The 19,776-nt window shown below is 41.2% G+C and overlaps 1 protein-coding gene across 6 annotated transcripts in view; it reads left to right on the top strand.

The window, feature by feature from the left end:
* Positions 1–19,776, top strand: part of LOC148428918 (nuclear factor 1 B-type-like) — an 83,219-nt gene that overhangs the window by 51,099 nt on the left and 12,344 nt on the right. For 4 of the 6 annotated variants that reach the window (XM_088415055.1, XM_088415019.1, XM_088415052.1 and 1 more), the window contains exons 3-10: positions 1,600–1,656; positions 5,130–5,198; positions 9,150–9,270; positions 11,120–11,241; positions 13,939–14,073; positions 14,139–14,323; positions 18,324–18,462; positions 18,847–18,929. In XM_088415055.1, coding sequence (XP_088271181.1) covers positions 1,600–1,656; positions 5,130–5,198; positions 9,150–9,270; positions 11,120–11,241; positions 13,939–14,073; positions 14,139–14,323; positions 18,324–18,462; positions 18,847–18,929 — 911 coding nt within the window. The remainder of the gene's footprint in view (positions 1–1,599; positions 1,657–5,129; positions 5,199–9,149; positions 9,271–11,119; positions 11,242–13,938; positions 14,074–14,138; positions 14,324–18,323; positions 18,463–18,846; positions 18,930–19,776) is intronic. The other 2 variants (XM_088415026.1, XM_088415042.1) reach the window with 1 other exon arrangement.

The raw sequence follows: 19,776 nt of genomic DNA, 5'->3' as shown, positions 1-19,776 counted from the left end.
GGCTGGACAAAAGATGAATTTTGGGGGGAATATACACCACCTGGAAGCAGAGGTGAAAGGTCGCGATGTAAGGCGAGAGAGGAGGTGTTTCCGGGCCTGGCAGATGCGCCATATGTTTGCATCCCACCTTGAGTCATCCAGGTGGCGTCTCCCGGTGCCGCAGTGGGGCCTCCTGCTGGAAGATGCTGCCTGGGATCTCTAATTGCCGCCGCCATCTGCTCTTTTTTTTTTGTTTTTTTCTTTTTTCGCCACGCGGCCGCCCCACCCATCCTGCGCCAAAAAGCCTCCGCGGGCCAATCGGCTGCAGCCTCCGTCAAATGACAAAAGCTGTTTGGAACAATAACAACAAAGTCACTTAAAAAAAGTGTTTATGCAATAAGGGATCTAACTATCTAAATATTTATATTGAATTTGTTTTGGATATTAAATCTATTTTGGGGGATTAAATACTGTAGATTAATTCATTCCACTTAATATATGTGAACTTGTTTTGGCAAATGTATGGAAAATGCTTTACTTGACGTCTTTGAATTTTTATATGTTGAATACTTTGGGTTTTTTTTTATATTTAACTCATATGATCTTAATACAGTAGTTGGGTATTCATATCCCGAAGCAAAATAAAAAAAGAACACGCTCCTCTTCGGTAATGTAAAAATACATTTGAATATTATGATACATAAAAGCTGTATATATGTATATAAATTGATATATAATTCATACACTTATATATGACAATGACGTTTATCCAAGATCATAATTGCTTTATCCATGATTGTTATATTTTTCTAGCATATTTTTTTCACATATTTTCAATATCGTAAATGAACACCTTTAACAGATACAGTATCTTTGCTCTTGTTATATTTCTATATTATTTTTATTTATTTAGCAATTTGAAATTTAAAAAAGGGTTTACTAAAATAGAATATTTCAATTTTAAATGGTAATTCATGCATTGCTTCATCTCTATTTCTGTATTTCTATATTTATAAGTATAGATCGCTTTTTTTCTTTCTAATTTTGCACAAATTTATATATCTTTTTAACTCTTTTCTCTTTACATCCAGCTCCCTCTTTTGAAATTATTTTATTAATTATGTATGACAATTGTCCAATATGGATAAATATTGTTTTTTTTTTTTTTAAACATCTCAATTTCCCTTCAGTTTTTTTGTTTATACTCCAGCACTTTTGACAATCCAAAAGCACACTTTGTCCAGCACTTCTGGAATCGAAATGTGATAGGCGTTACTCGAAAATGAAGAAAAATTCCCCTTTCATCGAGTCTTTGAGGCAAACAATAAAAGCTTCATGGAAAGAATTCCACCTATGTTGCCTCGCACCCCCCCCCGCGCGCTTGGTCTCGTACCTTTTGTGCACGCCTCAAAAATCCTGGTCCAGTTTTGGGGAAATAACATCCCCCAAAAATGTCACCAGCTTTGCTTTGGTTCTCTCCTTGACTTGTTGCACGAGGAGAAAAAAAAGCATTCCGAACGCTTTAAATAATTTCTGTAACTGTTTTGCTTCGTGTATAATCAAGCTATTGTTTTGCTGTGCTTTCACCGCAACTTACCCCCCGTCTCTCTGTGCTTGCAGACTCCCAGCAGTCAGGAAGTCCCAGTAACAATGAGCCAGGCAAGAACCCTCTTCCAGGTATGTCGAGTACCAGTCATCCTTCCTCAGCGCCACAGGGCCATTGTTCCCTCGCCATTAATTCACCGCGCACAAACACACGCATGCCATACACCCTCTCCTATTTTCCCTTTTACTGACTTTCAAAATGTGCCTGACAAGCATGTGGAAAAAAAAAAAGAACCTGTTCAAATAAAAAGCACGGCGTCGATGGCGACTGTAGTCAAAGAGACACATCTGGTGTCAAGGTAATTGCAACTTAAAATCATTGCTGAGGGCGCCGTTTTGAAAATGACATTGCATGCGCGGGGATAAAATTTCATTGGTAATAACAAATTAATTAAATTGGCAACACATTGGAAGAGTGGTTAGCACGCCCGCCGCGCCGCTCCGAGGTCTGGGGTTCGACTCTCGGCTCTGGCCGCGCTACGTGGAGTTTGGCAAGCTGTCCGGCTCAACTGGGATAGGCTCCAGATCGCTTGACATCCGAATAAAGGAAAGCCCTGTCTGCCTGCAATGCTAATATCAACCGGCAGAGCCGTTGCTAAAATGTTAGCGTCCCGTCGGTAAGGTAACATTAGACGTGGGACGAGACACAAATTCCGCAAGGTGAGATTTTTGCTAAATTTGTAATATACTGTAAAATAATGCCTGATATTAATTTTCCCTTTTTCAATTTTTTTGTTTTTATCAACCAAAACAAATTTAACAAGCTAGCATGCAGATGTACACACAATCTGGTGTTCAAATGTAAACGGAATATTTTCCATTCTTAGCTACACCAATTGAGTATTTTGGTATTCAAATACAAATATTTTATTTATTTATGTATTTATTATGTATTTATTTTGCTTGTAAGTTGCACTTACAGTAATTATGAATCACTGTTTTTATTTTTATTTTTGACAATCAACATTCCTTAATTTCATTTAAATATAAACTGAGATTTTAGACTCTTTACCATGGATCAGTGCTTCTCAATTATTTTGTGTCAAGCCCCCCCAGGAAATAAACGACTTTTTGCGTGCCCCCCGCCTGAGGCGCTGACTATAAAGAAGATTATTATCTATAAGAATTGTATAAGTATACCTAAAACTGTATTTTTTTTAACATTAACAAAAGAAAAAAAAGCAAAAGAAATCAACTTTCAACAAGTGTTATGTTTTAAAGCGTTTACAGCTGGTTACGGCTTAATCTAAAACAGAAAAAAAATAACCAAGTGCATCGATGTGCCAGAAACTAAAAAAAAAAAAAAGCCTTTTCCCCAGGGTCATCCACACCCCACGATTTGAGAAGCAATGCCATGATTAATACATTGGAGAACACATTTGAGTCCGCCTGCTTTGTTCAAAAGTGATCAGTACAAACGGCAGCTTTCAAGTTTATCAGCATCAAAGCGAGTAATTTGCTGTTTACTGCATTAAACTGTATTGTACTGTTTTAAACTGGGTAGGTTTAAAAATGTAATTCTCGCGATGCTATCTGGCGGCTAATTTATGTTAGACGCTGGAGTCAACGCTAATAACAGGTGCCGTGCAATAATTAATTGATGAAGAATTAGTCCTTTTTTTAGCGCCCTGCATTAGTGATTGAACATGAGTTGAGAACAATGTTGTGTTGGCTTGTGAGTCAAGTCCATCATTGTTGCGAAACGCTTCCAGGAACAACTTAAAGATAAAAATACCGAGGCTTTCGTAATGTTATATTGTTTGATGTGATGTTTATTTTGAAGTTCTTTTACTGTCATGCAGAGTATTAACAGGCAGGCACATTCTCCTGTCAAAAGAAAATTGATCTCATATTGTGCACGGGCGTAGTTAGCAAGCTAACAGCATTTTTTTTAAGAAGTTCAAGCGGCCTTATGTTAGTTAATCAAGTACCCTATTATTCAAACAAACGCTAAATTGTTAGCATCATGTTTTCTTTGTTAGAATCAACTTGTCCCATCGTTCTAAAAATTGGCACCACTTGACCGCACCTTTGTGAAATCTTAATCGTAGAACGGGAGTTAGTACGCTTGCTTAAATAATGCGACATTGTGTATTAGCACGCTAACTAAAGTTAGCGTGGATAGGCTCCAAGTCACCCAGGCCTAATGAAGACTATACAGTAGAAAACGGATAACATTTAAATTGTCCGCATTCAAGCGCAAACACAAAAGGGCACAACCCAGAATATTCCCCCGATGGTACTGTTGTTTCCGGGTCATTGCGCTGGAATGATAGTTTGACAAGTATAATTAGCTACCTCAAGAGCAGGTTCTGCCGAGACAAGTGCCAAAGTAAACATGACACCCAGCCAGCGACTTTGGCTCGGGAGGCCGTCGGAGGCCCTGGGCTCACCCGCCGCGTCGGGGGCACCCGAAGGTGCCAACTGAGCTGTAGCCTATCTCCCTGGCGCGGCCCGCGTGTTTTTGGCACCACGCTAGGCACTGATTTTTTTGACTTGTTTGCTGCTTGTGCTAATATTTGAAGCTAACTTATGCAGACTGACAGCCAGGCGAGGACAGACTGACACCTTCCAAACAAGTGAGCCGTTGCCAGGCTTGTCAGTTTAGTGGCGTGACTCATTTGGATTCTTCAATTAAGTCAACATTTTGTCATCGTTTCAACTTCAAACAACTGCAGTAGTTCTGAAACTTAAAATATATCAAAATCATTTGCGCGCTGCTGTAATTGCAGTGCTTGGAAAAATGTCTCCTATGTAAAGAACTCCCAAAAACAAAAAAAGATGTAAAGATACCGTACATTTCCGACTATAAGCCGCTCTGGACTATAAGCCATGTTTTGTTTCACACTTTTTTTAACCGTCTGCGTACAACATCCTATCTTCAACAGCCTGTATGTTTAGCATCAACATATTTTCAACATAATACAGACAGATATGACAGGATACTTTTGTTTAATTGGTTGAATGATTGATTATTTTATTGAAGATATGTATAAACACATTGCAAATATATATATATATATATATATATATATATATATATATATATATATATATATATATATATATATATATATATATATATATATATATATATATATATATATCTAATTTACATAATTTACATGTGATAAAGTTTTATACAAGAACTAATTCAACTTACATACCTCGTACTTACGTACATCATTTTTGTATTTTTAATACCATATTTTTAAAACTCTTTTTGATCACAGCCATTGATTCATACCTTTTTCAGTTCTATTTCATAGTTACATAAACTTACACCTTGAACAAATACACACGTTTGCTTTATTGGTGTATTGCCCCCTGGTGGCTAGTAGTAAAAAAAACTGTAGACAAGCAGCAATGGACTATAAGCCGCGGGGGCTCAAATCATGAGAAAAAAGTTGCGGCTTATAGCCTGAAATTTATGGAAATTCTAGACAAAAGTATACCCACCATCACTTATACCCAGTGAACATTGTATACTAAAAATAATATTGAGTACAATTCTGAAAGGAACATCTTCTTGCTTTTATTGACAGTCTATTTGGAAGACAGCTTCATCAAATCAGGAGTATTCAGCGTTGCGGAACTGGTGCGAGTGTCCAGAAGTAAGTGTCTCCATGTTTGTGAGTCATTATCAATAAAAAGAAAAAGGGTTAGCAATGGCATTTTCCCAAAATAATTTTGCATTCCTCCCATCCGAGAGTTGCACTATTACTTCTGATTTCAGTTTTTATTAATTATTATTAATTATTATTCATAAAAATTATTATAATTCAAAATGTTTCTTATTTTTATTAATGTATGGGTAAAATTATATAAACACATATAAACACATTTACTGTAAAAGGACTACTTGCTGGGTATTGTGGCATATTGCGATACAGCAAAGGCGTATCGCGATACGTAATGCGATATACTTCTTCCTCTCCTTGTTACGGCATATTTCCCGCCTTACGGCATCAACTGCAATTACAAAATTCAAACTTGGCGGTCAGTGTGCGTGCGTATGAATGCGCGAGTCGCCCCACACTCATACATCACTATATGCGTCACTGCATACGTCGCTAAGATGCTGGTCTGCTATTGGTCGGCGTCACTAAGACGCTGACCTGCTATTGGCTGACGTCACTAAGACGCTGACCTGCTTTTGGTCGGCGTCACTAAGATGCTGGTCGGCGTTACGGTGTTAATAAAGATGCCGATATACTAAAAACTTGATCACGTGTTTGTGCTTACGATATCGTATTTTTGTGCATTTTGGTGCTTATTTCAAACATGACTTGACTAGCCATGGGTGCCAAGATCGCTAGTGATGTTGAAGGGAAAAGTAAGATGATTAGTATGGAAACGAAGCTGGAGATAATCGCGAAATACGAAGAAGGCACGCGCAAGCACTAGCTAAAGTCACGTCACTCCAAAGGTCAATGAAATTTCATTTTTCCTTCATATTTTTTTTTATACATGATGCAATTTAATTGTTTACATGTATATTATTTATAACTTGTACTTACTATACAATTTTTTCACAAATTTTTAATATGTATATAAAATGTTTATGTTTTTATCTGGGGTTTTGCACGCATTAGCTAATTAGCATAGGTTTCTATTGGCCGCCATACGACGATTTCGCCTTACGATCCCAACTTCGGAACGGATTAATTTTGTATAGTGGGGATCCACTGTATATGAATATGATTGCCCAGCTCTAGAAGTAACTATTTTTTTTCGCTTCTCTGTTGTTTATAAAACTGAATATAAAATTAAAAAAAAAAAACAACATAAAAATGCGTTCAGCTACTACACTCGGCCCACTGTGGCCTGGCTACATTTTCCATGATCGTGAACAGGAAGTGAACGTGAAAGTACGGAAAGAATTTAACAGTTTCAAAAAATGACGGAACGGAGGCTGTAGAATTAAAACGTTGGCATATTTAGTTTACAAAGAGCTTAACCTGCCTTAACAGGTCGAACAATGTCAGACATGTGTCAGTCGCGCACAGCGCTAGCTTGAACGCACAAGAATGTCGGCCGGCTGTCATTCTTGGATTTCTCAGAGTGCGCCTAAATTTACGCAGTTTCCTGTCATTTGTAAACGCGTATTTTAAAAAGTGCGGTCAATCCAGTCGGGCCGGTCTGCTTGACGTATGTGTATCGACACGTCCGCTTTTGACGCTCGCTCCTCCAGAAATCCTGGGCCTCCTTCAGAGCAGGCGGCGTGTACATGCTCTAGCTTTTTTTTTTTTTTTTTTTTTTTAAGCTGAGGCTTGTTACTGTACGGCTGGAACAAAGTGTACTGCAGAGGAAACAAGATTCAGTACGTCCAAAAAGTAGTACATTAACGAACCAAATAGTCCTAAAAGTTTAACCAGACAAAATGTTTTTGTTTTATTTCATTGCGGTTTTTTTTGCATTACTTTTAATTTGCTGCTCCGTCCTTGAATCTAAAAAGGTCAACGAACGCGTGGGAATTTATCGCTCACTCCCCCGGTGAGACATGTATGCGGTTGCTTGTCCATCATCGCGCTGCTGAGACATTCTTAGAGGTCCATGGTTCAAGAATGACGTGCATTGGCAGCCTGGAGCATATGCTAGATTTTGGACACAGAAGATTTCAAATCTTTCCATGTTAGAGACCAGCAATAAATACCACATAAATACCATCAAGATTTTATAGAAAGAGCTAGCTAGCAAGCTAATGATCCCACACTTTTTGTGAGGGGTTTATTCAAAAAATCTAATTGTAAAAAGTTAATTCACATGATTGTATATAATGTTTTGACCAACCATAAATATTACCATACTTCCCACAGGCTTTAAACACAATTACATGTATTAAAATGATGAGATGATGACGATGGTGAGATTTCAGTTTTGTTGACAAGAAATGGGAAGTTATCACATAATTAAAAAAAGGAATTGAAAAGTCTCTGGCAGTTCTCTAAATGAGATGCCAAGCGTGCATGCTTCATGTTGCATGTTTCCATTTGAAGTTTACTGGAAAACTAACATAAAACAAAAGAGATTTAAATGTGTTATACTGTATTTATAGTAGGCATCGAGTGATTATCAGCCAGGCTGATTATCGGCTCCATATTTGGCATGTTGACACATATGTATGAAGATCGGACTTTTTTTTTTTTTTAGAAATCTGATGGCCGATAATAGATCACTTTAAAACTAACTACTTTAAGGAAGTATTTATTTAAAATATTCACTAATAAATAAATATTCAATTCACTTTAAAAAAGATATTGCTGACTCTGGGAAAACTGCTCTTCTTGTTTTTTGTTTGAAATCAAAAACAAAGATAAATGCCATTTTAAAAGTCTTTTCTTTTAGATTTTATGTAAAAAAAATACACTATATACATACAGTGCACAGATTATATAATTATTATATGTTTTACGGTAAGATTAAAAATAAAAGTTAAATGAAAACAAAAGAAGATTTTTTCAATAATCATAAGTTTTGATTTATTTTTTTAAAGTTTTGAGGTCACTTCAGGAATTCTTTTTATAAGCAAATACTTTTTGTTTGGATTTTACATTCAATCATTTTACGTTTTATTTATTGTCTAAAATACAATTTAAAAAAATCTACATTATGCAAATCTAGATAGTTTTTAATAAACATCAGATAAACCCCTGTGTGATTTTTGTGCGACCCTTTGACCTTTACGTCAAAAACAATTGACATCAAAGCATTGAAAGAAGACACTAGGGAGCTGAAATTTCACCCAGATGGTGACTACACACTTAAGTTCAACATGGCACCCCAGTGCTCCATCCCTTGGCTAAAATACTGCAAGAAAGTCTACTAGCTTCACGCTTACATATAATCAGATTTTTTTTTTTTTTTTTTTTTTAATAGATAGGCTAATGTTAATGAACATTGATGTTTCGGTACTTGAAACCGGCGGCGCAGCAACACATTTAATACAGCCAGGCGTGTACTCTGCCAGGCCCGCGGTGGCTCGCCAGGGCGGCGCACGACGGCGGGATCGTGCCAGTGGCGAACCTCAGACCACAACAGACGGCGCCACACACTCCATCCACTCATCGGCTCCAAACCCGACCGCTCGGGTTTGGAGGCCGCACACCGAAGAGCGGCGAGAGAGAGGCGGCGGGGTGGGGGCGACGTGGTCCTTTTGTTCGTTTGGTTCTGGCCCGTTCCGCACCTTCGCCGCGGTTGCTGGAAAAAACCTTGACGGCAGTAAATCACGTCGCGGGGAAAGCGATGAAACAACCGCAGCTAATAATAACAAGAATCGTCTATATGGCTTGCCGTAGTGCAGGAAAAAAAAAAAAAAAAAGATTCAGCTGCTTGTGCCCCGCAGCCATAATGTGTGGGAAGCGGTGACTTTTTAATCAGAGGGCTCAGCAGAAATGCTGTAATGGTCAAACAGGAGCGTTTAATTTGATGCACAGGGCCTCTAAAGCGTCAATAATGACCACTCATGCAATTCTACAATTAATTGCGTGTCTCCTGTTGCAAGAAAAGACAATCTGCCGCTCGCCGGCTTTCTGGCTCACCACCTCGACTTTTTCCCTCCGCAGTGCCCATTACCCACGGCGCGGCGGTCAACTTCTCCATGGCGGACATGCCCGGCCAACCCTACTACCACGACCTGAACTCCGGCGTGGGGATGCACCGCTCCCTGTCCTCCCCTCCCGGCAGGTCAGCCACCGTATCGCTCGTCGTCCCCCAGGGGGAGGAAATTTACATGTCCAGTGCTAGTCAAAGATGTGGAAACAGTAAATTCAAATGATTGTGAACAATTATTATTATTATGTCCAAATATGGATGGAATTTGATTGATGGATTTTCAGTCAGATTTATGACATGGATTATGATTTGTTTGGTTCACAAGAAAATGTTCATCGAAAGAGCATGTTTTATTAATGAGATTCTTCAAAATAGGCTTTTTTAGTCAAAAAAAAAAAAGCTTTGCGAATCCTGATTTTCTCTTTGTCAGATTCATGATGTGGATCATGTGTTGTTTGGTCAACAAAAAATGTTAATTCTAAATTGAATATTTTATAGTTTAGACTTTTAAATTCTTCAAAATTTGTGCCTTTTATCTGGATAACAGCTTTGCACATCTTGCTGATTTTTCAGTCGAGATTTATGACACGAATGATTCCTTTTTTTGGCTGACAAAAAGATAGTAACACACATTTTTTAGGAATGAGATTCTTCAAAGTAGGCAACTTTTGTCAAAATAAAAGCTTTGCGTATCCTGTTTTTCCACTTAGTCAAATTCATGATGTGGATAATGCGTTATTTGGTAAGCAAAAAGCATGAATTCAAAACCAAAGTTTTATATTTTAACGTTTTAGATTCTTCAAAATCTGCACCTTTTACTTGGATAACAGCTTTGCACATCTTGGCGATTTTTCTCTCAAGATTTATGACACAGATGATACGTGTTTTTGGTTAGCAAAAAGATGGTAATCAACACAGAATTTTTATAAATTACATTCTTAAAAGTTGGCACCTTTTGCTCAAATAACAGGTTTGCGCATCTTGGTATTTTCTTAGTCAGAATTATGAAACGGATGGTGCATTGTTTGGTTAACAAAAACAGAATTTTAAAAATTAGATTATTCAAAGTAGGCACCATTTCTCAAAATAAAAGCTATGCGCATCCTGTTTTTCCACTTAGTCAGATTCATGATGCGGATAATGTGTTATCTGGTAAACAAAAAATGTTCCTTCAAAAGAGACTGTTTTATAGTTTAGCATTTTAGATTCTTCAAAGTCTGCGCTTCTTGCCTGGTTAACCGCTTTGCACATGATTCTCAGTCAGATTTATGATGTTGATGATGCGGTATTTGATAATCCCCAAAAAGTGAAACAAACAAAACGTGTTTTAGTATTTAAATTTTTCAAAATACACACATTTTATTTAAATACCAGCTTTAGACATCATTGTATTTTTTTCCCATCAGCTATGTTATGCACATGATGCTTTATTTTGTAGACAAAAAAATGTTGATCAAAACAAGATGTTTTACATTTTAGATTCTACAGAGCAGGTACCTTTGGTCAGGATAAGAGCTTACCGCATCTTGGTATTTTCTCCATTGGATTTATGATGTGGACAGTATTTAATTTAGTAAACAATCATTAATATATATATATTTTTTTGATCAAAAGCATATGTTTAATCATGAACATTTGAACATAGTGTTTTATTTTTTAGATCCTGAAAAGTAGCACCTTTTCCCCAGATAACAGCTTTTCACATCGTGTTTTTTTTCTCATTCAGCATTATGATTTAGGTGATGCCTTTCAACTTGAAATAACTTCCAGTTCACTCTGGTTAATAGCTTGAATTCCTTCACTTCCTCATACGAGGGAGGACATTTGAAGGTGTTTCCAAACTTTTGATAGATGGGTACTCCGTGCCAATACTTTGCCGATGCATTATTTATATTTTCCCGAAGCTGTCTTTGGCCTTTGCACTCATCCCGCGCTTGAAAGTTTGTTGCTAAAGCGTACTTCCCGCGACTCCGTTCCACAGCAAACGGCCCAAAACCGTCAACCTGGAGGAGAACATGGACACCAGCCCGACCGGACCCGACTTCTACTCGTCGCCCAGCTCGCCGGCCAGCAGTCGTGCAAACTGGCACGACCGAGACGGAGGTGATTTTCACGGCCGCGGGGAAATGGGATGAATGATATATTTTTTTTCCGATCGCGGGCAACTGCATGCGCCGTAAATTACGGCATTTCAAAGCCTACGCATTTTTCTTCGGATGCGGACGGCAGGAGCGTGAACCTGTTCAACCCACTCAAAATACATACCGTGACAGAGATAGCCGCGGGGCGCCGCTGGGATCGCCTGTAGGCTCGTTTGAACCGCCGCCTGTCTGAATGCGAGTCCCGGTGCTCGCACACCTGTTGCCCGCGTTACAGGAAACGCCGGATTCCGCGGGGCAGAGTATCCTCCGCTAGAACAAAGTGTTCCAGCTGCGGTTCATGACACAGTATTTACTGTGCGTTCGGACTTGAAGCTATCAAAGCTCCGGTGGGGGAAAACTTTGAACTGACAGTTCCAAATCGCTGGAGGATAGCGTGTGCAAATCGTTTACCGCGCCGTAACCGCTCTTGTGTTTACCGCCGTTCGCAACTCTTAATCCTGCAGTAAACCTGAAAAACCTCAGGAAAAAAAAATCCCTTCCTACGATTTTTCATTGACCATAATGTCGGTACAATTCCGACTGGGATAGGGTATATTCGCTGTATTCCTGTTATCCGCAGATCTGTGTCCCGAAAAAAATGTTCGCTGGATTCCTAATTGATACGCTCAGATAATCTTGCAGTATGTTTATTACCTTCCCAAAAGCTTGTCTGGCCTGCTGTAATGCAGAAAACATCCGATACACAAGACAAGCCACAAGTGGGACTCCAACCACAAGCCCGGTGTGGCCGTGTGAAATTTCAGACGCTCCCTTGGCGCCAGGCCTCAGAGCGCCGCTCTAGACGCGGAGTAAAGCAAACCCTCCCAAGGCGGTCATTAATTGGCCCTCCGAAGAGTGGCAAGAGTCACAAATGAATGACGGAATGTGGACAATATGTAGAAGACGACACGTACATTTTAACGCGGGCATTTTGCCTCTTGTTATGAATCCAAACTTTTTCCGGCACCCTGTTATTATATGTCCACTTAATTTGGTGTTAATTGGTGAATACTCTCGCTAACCCCTGGTCACTTAACTCTTTCAGTGGCATGGATGAGAATTTTCTTCTTTCAAAACGTTAAGAACAATAATGCATAATAAAATTCTCTTCACATATGTTTTTGCCGCCAAAATAGCCGCCATCCTTTTGTAAATGGCGAACAGAAAACGTAAAGAGGAAACACAAGCGTGGCCTTCCAGATTAAAAGCAGATATTTCAAAGTAAGTAAACAATACAAACTGGAGCACTTGATGGTGCACTCGTTTTAATGCCCCTGTTTGTGAACACGGATTGATTCAGACGTCGGTTCGGTCTGCTTGCTTCTTTTAATGAAAATAATGTGCTACAACGCACAACTGATTTCGCCGCTCCCGTTTCAGATGTAATCAAGTGTATGCGGCTCCCGGTGTTGTCTTATCGGTGGAAACCGGGTCAAAATGGCTCTAAATTTTGCCGACCCCTGGTTTAATGGATGACTATCCTTGTCCCTTTTTTGTTTTTTAAATCAAATTTTGCCGCAAAATGGATGCTTAAGACCAAAATGGAGTTTGTTATGATTGACATGTCCACACAATTTGGTGTTGACTGGTGACAGGGTATGATTTTTTTTTTCCAAACTTGCCAAGCCTTTTTTTCCTGCAATCTGACCACAAAAATGGTTGCTGCGATCCGTTTTGAGCAACGTCACTTCACTCCGTCATTCCAACGTAAAAACTATCAACTGGTGAAGATGTCAGCACACACTTTTTTTTTGCCCGGCGATTGTGTGTGTTTGGTTTCTCATAATTAATTGCGCATTTCCCGAGGCGCTCCGCTCACCTCTCTGAAGGATTTCATTAGGTGAAGAGAGGAACAAACTTGAAGCTCCACGGAAACATGAAGCCTTTATCCTCTCACAACCTCTTAGTGGGAAACCCCCCCCCCACCCGACACACGCACACACAAATTCCAGGCAACCTTTTACCGCCGTCTTCTTTGGAAACAAGCAATTCTTCCTGTCACAGGCGGATTCTTCCCTCTTGTGGGCAAAAGGGAGCGTACTAACAACGTGATTTATAATTAGGCTTTGAAAATATTTTTAAAGTTAGACACACAGAGAATCAGTGACAAGAACTCGAGGAATGTCCCTGTTAGACATAAAGCCAACCCGTGTCGCGTTTTCTCTCGAGCGGTTCCCCGGAGAAGCCCCCCGAGTCCGAGCGTGGAAAATTGAAAGGCACACAGTTGTGACGGCGGCTCACGAGAGTGCGTTAGCGTCTTTGCTTATTCTTCCACTTTCTTAACAAATTTCATGTCTCCTAAAAAGCCCGGGGATTATCCACGGCGGATTACGGAAGCTTGTCAGACGGCGCGCGAGGGGCGAGCCGAGCAGATGTCGGCCGACGATATTGTATTCATGATCCCTCGAACGGCTCGGATCTGATTTGACGTCCTCGGACGTGACAGGAAGGAGAATTTTCGCGGGGCTTGTGTTTCGCGGGAACGTGGGATTTTTTTGCGCATGTGCGCAATTTGCAAAGTCAACTTTTCCACCCGCCCCTCCGAGGATCCTAATCCACGCAAATCCCATCTTCCCCAAACATGTTCCGAACGTTTGCTTTGATTCCGATGATGAGGTTTCAATTTGCCGCGCGCGCGCGCGCGTGTTTTGATATCCAGCAGACTTGTCCTCACCCACCATGAAGAAGCCAGAAAAGCCGATGTTTAGCCCCACCTCCCCGCAGGACTCCTCGCCGCGAATCAGCACTTTTCCTCAGCCCCATCACCCGGGCCTGACAGGCGTAGGACACAGTGGTGAGTTCCCCGGCGCCGTCTCGGATGCTCTCGGATTCCGACCGACTTTCCGGTCCCCCTCGCAGTTATATCGACGAGGAGCCCGCCGCCGCACTCGCCGCTGCAGTTCTCCGCCTCGGCCATCCTGCCCCCCGCGCCGTCGTCCTACTTCCCGCACACCACCATCCGCTACCCGCCCCACCTCAACCCCGCCGACCCCCTCAAGAGCTACGTGCCGTCGTACGACCCGTCCAGCCCACAGAGCAGCCAGGTGGGTCCGCCTGAATGAATCGGCTCGCTTTTTCTTATAGATATTGCTGCGTATAATTCGGAATAAATCCATCGTAATTGGCCCCGATTTGGTGATTGTCACCGAGGGCTGTTTTCATTTTTCTTGCCGTTGGTTTAGACTAGGCGTGCCCAAACCTTTTTGCCCCAAGATCTACTTTTCCGGTAGCTAACCTCCAGCGATAAACGGTCAATTGATAATGACCGATGATAACCAATGGTGGGTGGCCAATGCAGCTCAGCGCTAATATACTGTAATGCCCCAAAATATAGGAAGCACCGACGTATAGGGCCCGCCCCTTAATTTTAGGGTCAAATTCGGGTATTTTCTATGTTACTGTGTTGATGGACCAAATTGCATGACATTCGATTTGGTGATGCCAAGTGCCTTGGGAGCTTGACCAGTTTGTTCTTAAGATGTTCTTAGGACTGTTTGAGAACAATTAAGACGCTTTCAGAATGTCTTAAGACTAATTGTGACTTTGAACCGGAACAAAAAAGTCGCTACTTTTGCCGACTCGCCAACGTTGGCCTCTCAATGGGATTGGAGGTTTAAACATTTTCAGGAGGAATGTGTTTATTTTTTTTTTTTGTTTGTTTTTGCTTGAATTGCACTCAGTATTGAACTGGGCCCAATTATGGCATTCTCAACAAGGAGTATTGAGAATACTGGTGGAGCGTGGATGACGCCATTTGAAGTGTAATTGCAATGAAAAAAAAAAAAGTATTCCAGGCACTTTGATGCACTTTTTTTCAGTTTTAGACTAACCTGTAACCTGTATGAAGGCTGTAAAAAAGTAGTAAGCTACTGAAAGTTGATTAAGGTTGCTTTTTTCTTTTTTATGGTTAAAAAGGATACAGCCTTAGGTATACTTAAATAACTTTTACAGATAATAATCATAGTTAGAGTCTGAGCGGCGAGTGGTGGTGCAAATAATTTTCTCTTTTTTTTCCATTTTAGACTAATCTGTAACCTGAATAAACACTGTAAAAAGTACAAAACAGTTGTTGAAAGTTGGCTTATACTGTTATTCTTTTGTTGTATTAAAAAGGATACAGTTTTAGGTGTATTGCTACAATCTCTACAGATATCCTATTTATAGTCGGCACGGAAAGTGAAGGGGGCACGACAGGTTTTCTTTTTCTTTTCTAATTGAGAAGCACTGCCTTATAACTACACTGGATTTCACAATATATTCGTTTTAGGTGAGGGGGGATTTTTGGGTGACACATTACGGCTATTTCAATAATTCTCATCAATTAAACATGCATTTTCACTGCAATATGTGAATAATGGTGTTGTGCTGCTGTCATAATTGGGCCCGATTTGTACGTATTTGCCAATATTGATTCCTCAATTTGAAGTGGACACGAAATGTACATTGATATACAAACCGTACGTTGAATACATTGGAGTGTCATTTCTTCTGGTCTGCCATCTCTTGGAAGATTCACGTCGGCGACGAGAACGGTATCGCGTCGAAGCCTTAGCGCTACGGGGCTCGTTCCCGACGGCCCCGTGAATCGCTGCGATTTTACAATGCGGGAAAAGGCAAACGTTTACAAAGATTTTGAAGGCGGCGGGCGCACTGTGGCCGGAGCGTCGCATTTTGAAGCAGAAGGGTGCAGGCGTCTGAATAGAAGAGTCCCGCGTGACATTTATGTGAGTTTTATATCCCGGCGCTTCGTACTGTAAACAATTGCTCCAGTTGCAGTGGAGGCAGCGGGTTTAAGGAGTCGTTTTTTTTTTTTTTTAAGGGGGGGGGGGGGGGGGTGTCTGTTACTCCGGGGAAAAACCACGGGGAATGATAAAGGTTGTAAATATTTGCCGTTGCCGGGGCCCGGCTCTTGTGCAGAATTAACTGGCCCTCCGCTAAATCGGGGGGGTAGCAAGGAGTGGGGGGTACGGGCCCAACAAATAAGACGGCGCTTATAAGCCCGTGGACGAGTGCCAGAATGTTTTTATGCTTGCTTTAACGCAGATTATATTACACTCTAATTAAACATTCTATTCACATCGGAGGGAACCCTCTGGACACAATTCTTTTCCAGAAAGGCCTGTTTGAGTTTTGAACTTAGGGCGGTCCTGAAATGAACGCCCCAGACAGTCTCCAGCCGTCTGAAAGAGTCGCCCCCTTTCTTTCTTTCCTTCTATATAGTCTCTCCGTGCCGGCGCATTCATGGCATTGTGAGCGCTCGCTCGGCCCGTCTTTTCACGCCCCGGATCCCAGTGAATTCCATTTATGAGCGCTATTAAAATCATTGTGTAAAATCATGTAGGAAATCCATACTCATTGACTGAGCGTCCCCCTTCAGTGTCACAGTCATAATAGTGACCACTCAAATCTGTTCTTTGAATGTGGGACCGGGCTGGTTAAGGGACAATAACAGTCTGCTGGATTGAGGTTGGCGGCGTACTTTTTTTGCTACAATATAGTTAGAATAATGATGATGATAATCTTCATGGTCATTTAGAACTTCAACTTTCCGGGCCCTTTTTCATAAAGGCCCCAAAGCGGGTGCTTCAAACCAAAATGGACATTTTTCTGTGCAATTTAGGGCATGGGTCCATTTTTGCTCATCTTATTATGATTGATATTTTCACTCGTTTTTTTTTCTTTTTTGGTGACAGAGGTAAGAGATTTTTCCTAACTTCCCTTGCTCCTTTTTCATGGAATTTGGCTTCAAAATGGCCGCTTCAAATCAAAATAACTGCCTTCATTGGTCAATTTCAGGCATGGGTCCTTGAGACTTTTTCATGCGTCCCTCTATGTCCAACTCATTTTGTGCCAATTGGTGGAACTGCTGACGGGGAAGAAGGATATTTTTTTCTAACTTTCCTTGATGCAGTTTTTGCAAAATCTGACTCCATGTTTGCTACATCAAGTTACATTGTTCATGGGTCCTTGACTTTATTTTTTTTTTCAACTTGGTCTGGTCCACCCAATTTTGTGTCCATTGGTGAAAATGGTGATGAGGACCATTTTTCTCTTTTTCTCTTTCTCTCTCTCGCTCTCTCTCTCTCTCCCTCTCTCTCTCTCTCTCTCTCTCTCCCTCTCTCTCTCTCTCTCCCACTCACTCTCTCCTTTTTTCTCTCTTTCTCTTTTTTCTCATTTTCTCTCTTTTCTTTCTCTCTCTTGTCCTCTTTCTCTCTAGCTCTCTCTCCTTTTTGCTTTCTTTTCTCTCTTGTGGTCTCACTCTATTTCTCTCTCTTTCTTTGACTTTCTCTCTACTTTTCTCTTTTTTTCTCTCTCTTTCTCTTTCTTTTTCTCATTTTCTCTCTCTTTTCTCTCTCTCTCTTGTCTTTCTCTCTCCCTTTCTCTCTAGCTCTCTCTTTCCTTTTCTCTCACTTTCTTGCTCTCTCACTCTCTATTTCTCTTTCTTTGTCTTTCGCTCTACTTCTCCCCTTTTCTCTCTCTTTCTCACTCACTCTTTCCTTTTCTCTCTTTCTCTTTCTTTTTCTCATTTTCTCTCTTTTCTCTCTCTCTCTCTTGTCCTCTTTCTCTCTCCCTTTCTCTCTAGGTCTCTCTTTCTTTTTTCTTTTCTCTCTCTCTCTTGCGCTCTCACTCTCATTCTCTCTCTTTTCTCTCACTCTCTTGCGCTCTCACTCTATTTCTCTCTCTTTGTCTTTCTCTCTACTTTTCTCTATCTCTCTTCTCTCTTTTTTCTCTTTCTCTCACCTTTCCCTATCTGTTGCACTCTCCCTCTCTATCTCTCCTTTCTCAATCTTTTTCTTTCTCTCTTGCTTACTTTGTTTCTCTCGCTTTCTTTCTCTTCCTCGCTCCCCTTTTCTCTCTTTCTCTCTCTCTCTCTCTCTCTCTCTCTCTTTCTCTCTCTCACTGTGCGGCCCTATGTGATAGATACTGTTTGCCCACGCAATTACATTTTTAGGCAATTTTCTTTCCAGGGGCCGCCACTGTGTGAGTTTACAATGACCGCTACCACTATGACCTCCAATTATAAACCAACTACAATATTTGCAGCCCAACAGTAGCGGCCAGGTCGTGGGCAAAGTCCCGGGCCACTTCACACCGGTCCTGGCCCCCTCCCCGCACCACGGCGCCGTGCGACCCGTCTCGCTGTCCATGCCCGACACCAAGCCCATCACCACGTCAACGGAAGGTGAGTACCGCTCTCAGGGACACGAAATGCTTCGTAAGCGTTTTCTCGGTACACTGGCTCGTAAAAATGCTCTAACGTTGGCGGATGAACTGCACTACACCCACCGATGCCCCCACACTCACACACACACTCTCATCTTCCATCTCTGTGCAGACATTGGCCGTTCCTTTCTCCAGTTTTACTGTTATAAAACATTTAAGGGGATTTACGTCATGCTTGCAGGTTTATTACCCGCTAATTAAAGTGGGCCCAAAATCTGACCTTGTGGTGCTCCACTTGTCACTATTGGACGCGTGCCATGCTGATGACTGAGCCTGAATTTATAGAGCACTTCCAATCATTGGCTGTATGCACCAAAGTGACATGCTGCTGTGTGTCGCCCAGGCTACTCTGCTCCCGGCACCCCGACTGCCAACCGCTTCGTCGGCCTGAGCCCCCGAGATCCCGCCTTCCTCCACCAGCAACAGGTGAAGCCCCTCCAAAATCTTTCCTCCATTTTCCTGTGCCCCCACCAGCCCCGCACATCACACAAGATGCTCCTGCCCCTCCCTCTCTTTTGGTTGCGCTTGAACTGTGTCATTTTTGCAGGGTTTCACTTTTTTAGCCTTGTCCTCCTGGGACCCAGCGTATTTATTTGTGTCCACTGTTTGTGTCCACTGTGTCTCGGCAAGACAGCAAAGTCATTGGAAATTCCAGGATGTTCTCATGAGCACACGCTGAGTCATTAGATAAAAACGAGAAACCAATGTCCACCAGAGTGGACACAAATGAATATGTTGCATCTCAGGGGGATATAGACGGAAAATTGAAAACATTTGATGCTGTGAATATTCACATACAGTATTTTTATATATAAATACGCCCACCTTGCATGTAAGACAGGTGTCAGACTCCAGTCCACGAGGGGCGGTCTTCTGCATGTTTTCCGGTTTTCTTTCCTCAACACACCTGATTCAAACGATTTGCTTGTTAGCAAGCTCGGCAGGAGCTTGAATCAGGTGTGTTTAACCTTTGTGCACACACTTTACAAACTATACACATTGCATTTTTCCCTAATTTCTTAAATGCTTTTAAAAGCGTAATAATTCAAGTTCTTAATGAATATTTACTTTTCTTCAACCGTACAATTTGTTCAGTGACATCAGTTCTATCCGTACACTTGTAGATTAAATTTATTAACGCCCACGAAAAAATTGAAAAATATTACGGTCCGTCTTTGTAGTCTTTGACGTGATGATGACACCTAAAGACATAGACGTTAACTGGTCTCTACCACCACCTACTGTCTTGAGGTGAAACACGAGTCAACAAATG

This window comes from Hippichthys cyanospilos, chromosome 1, assembly GCF_059441005.1.
Source record: "Hippichthys cyanospilos isolate Australia breed blue-spotted pipefish chromosome 1, RoL_Hcya_1.0, whole genome shotgun sequence".
In the NCBI taxonomy this organism is placed as follows: Eukaryota; Metazoa; Chordata; class Actinopteri; order Syngnathiformes; family Syngnathidae; genus Hippichthys; species Hippichthys cyanospilos.
This window is presented reverse-complemented; position numbering and strand designations above follow the sequence as displayed.